Below are 2,797 nucleotides of genomic sequence, written 5' to 3'. Positions count from 1 at the left end.
GCGTGATAGTGAGCTTGGGGCGGCGCTAGAAGTGTGAGAGCTGCGTTATGGGCCATTTGATGGCGTGTAGACGTCGCTGGTGCGCCTACAAGCTGGTGATAGTTCTGTAGTTTTTGCGCGTGTTTGAGGGCTGTGTGGGTGGTGGCGGAAGCGATCAGGAGGAAAGAGCTGGCGGAGAAGGGTGAAATAAGGGCATAGCACCCGGTGATCGCGCACATAAGCGGAAAATTCGATTTTGAGTCGAGTATCAATCCAATCGCGCTGCAACAAGTTTGACGTGAAAGGACTGTGTTTTAGCTATCTATAGAAGTAAGGGCGCGGGTAGAGCATTTGATTTAACGACGCATAACGAATTGTTCGAAGGTACATGAAATGAAAGTTGTGAAAACTACCTGCTAATTATCGCGCAACCAGTTTAGTGAAACTAAGTCAAACTCTGCAAATCCCGAAATCGGCGACCGAAAACGACATCAACTGCACAAACGACTTCTGGCGAGCTTTGCAGCTCCCGTCGCCTAGATCATACGATAGAACTGCATTTCCTGCATGTAATCGTGCCTCCGTTGTCCCTGTCGTATACGCAGGGGCTGAAATATCGGTCGTCAAACTCGGAATCTCCGCCATCTGGCCGATGTTGAAGTTGCAATCTTGACTATCATCTACACTAATTGAAGTGGGGGTTTGCTTCCTCGGACCAGTGTTTCGGCGTTTTCTCTTGGGCTTTGCGTCTTGATCGGTTGCCTGATGTTTGGCAAGAGCCTTTGCCTTCTTTTTAGCCTCTATCTCTTCTGCTTTTTGTTGTTCAACTGCTTGCCGAGCTGCCTTTTTAGCTTCGCGTTCACGCTTACGCTTACGCTCTAGTATTGCACGTTCCTTTTCTTGCTTGCACTTTGTTGCTTCCTGCTTTCGCTCAGCCTTTTGCCGTATCTCGTCTTCCTTCTCGCGAGTCTTTAAATTAAATTCAGCGATACAATCATCATGAGTTAACAGTCTTTTCGCTGTCATGTTGATGAAGACGTGGTTCTTAGCTGGTTCTGGTCGAGAAGCCGCGTTCATCCGTGCGTGCATGATATTATAAGACCGGAATTCAGATAGAATCACACCGTCACGCTTGAGTTTACGAAGGGCCCTCAGTTTAAACTTGTCGAGCGGAGTGGGGTCATCTACCAATATACGATAGCTTGCGAGATTCGAAAGAGACTCGAGTTTGTTGGACGGGATTTGTTTTTTTCATCACCTTCTCCACATCAACAGGCCATATTCCAGTGCTTGACCACGAATTAACTCGTATAGATGGCGTCCACGCCTCCGTAATTGTCTTATTTACCAGCCCAGGGATATGGTGCTTTTGGACATTTGCTGCTCTAGTATTCACAGCCCATTCATCGATGACGTGCATCCACTTTGACTTAAATGCTCGAAAATATCCGTCGTCCAGTGGCTGAACAAGGTGTGTCGTATGTGGCGGTAGCGAAAGAGTTAGGATATCATTGGCTTTGAACTTCTCCAATATTTCGAGAGCGACGTGAGCGCTGTGGTTGTCAAGAATAAGTAGCACTGGACGAACTGGAGGAATGCTCTGCACAAAAAAGTCCACCCAAAGGCTGAATACTTTCACGTCGATGAAGGCGTTTTCCGTGCAGGTACCCCTGCTACCAGCAGGGGCATCATCGCCAAGCCAGTCGCTCCGGAATCGTTTTCCTTTGAAAATGAACAGTGGTGGTAACAATGTGCCTGCTGCATTAACTGACCACAGCACTGTGTTTTCCCGGTTTTGCCCACGTTTAGTGGCAACAGATTTGGCGCCCCTCCTCGCTATCACTCAAATACGCGACCCTCCTTGGGGATCCATTCCAGTCTCGTCACAGTTGAATATCCTTGTCGTATTAATCGACGGATTATCCTTCAGAATATCTTGATACTCTGCAAAGAAGCATCGAATTTCGTCCTCATCGAATGCATCCGCTCTCAAACGGTCTAAGATGCGTGCTTTACGCATGCTTAGATGATCGCTGTGCCGAAGGATAAACGCAGCTATCCACTTGTCGGACGGACCTGAACGCGAAACCGATGCCTTCTACCATCGCGACAGACATCCAAAATTCGAGCCTTGAACTGGAGACGGGTGGCAGGATAGCCTTTGGAATGAAGATCAAGCAGCGATTTCACGAGACCTTCTTCTTCTTTGGGTGAGATGGCACTTTGAGGTCCAGACTTAGTTCCCACTACCGACCGACCTGCAAGATAGTCTCGCATTGTAGCCTCTGGCACATTGTACATGCGAGATGCTTCACGAATCGACATCTTTTTGCCCTTTGTCTGGCTACGGCGATACGCCGTCAAAGCTGCTTTCATGGTGCTTGGCGTCCATTTCTTCCTGATGCGCACAATCTTCGACTGATGGTCTTCGCCATACCTTGGAGTTGAGGTTGAATGGGCCGCTGGGGCTGTCAGGATGAATTGGAGAATGAACAACAACATTGCTGAGCGAGGAAGCGAGACGGCATGGACGTACAGGCCGACATAGGTGGACATACAGGCCGAAAAGGTGCCTGCATCGCCAATTTTTGCTCGACAAGCATATATCCCGTAGATTTTTAATATGGAATAAAGTATGGGGAAATCCCGTAAGGTTTGCTTCAAGTGCGCGATAATTGTTCGTGCGCGATAATAGGCACCGATGCCCTTACAGTGCGCGACAGGTTGTTATGACCAGCCACATTTTTGGTCGTAGCTCCCTCAATTTTGCGAGTTGAGGCTTGCTATTTAGATATGTTGTTTAGGACGTAATCGCGCT

General features: G+C 48.3%; 1 protein-coding gene across 1 annotated transcript; it reads right to left on the bottom strand.

Annotated features, from left to right (window-relative positions):
* Positions 1–429: 429 nt before the first annotated feature.
* Positions 430–1,068, bottom strand: PPTG_04834 (hypothetical protein; the record flags this gene model as incomplete). The annotated part of the gene is made up of 1 exon (XM_008897139.1): positions 430–1,068. One exon carries the CDS (start codon positions 1,066–1,068, stop codon positions 430–432), a length of 639 nt encoding a protein of 212 aa, XP_008895387.1.
* Positions 1,069–2,797: the final 1,729 nt, after the last annotated feature.

The sequence above is a fragment of the Phytophthora parasitica genome (assembly GCF_000247585.1).
Source record: "Phytophthora parasitica INRA-310 unplaced genomic scaffold supercont2.5, whole genome shotgun sequence".
In the NCBI taxonomy this organism is placed as follows: Eukaryota; Oomycota; class Peronosporomycetes; order Peronosporales; family Peronosporaceae; genus Phytophthora; species Phytophthora nicotianae.
The sequence above is the reverse complement of the archived record's forward strand: the minus strand, read 5'-3'. Positions and strand labels throughout refer to the sequence as shown.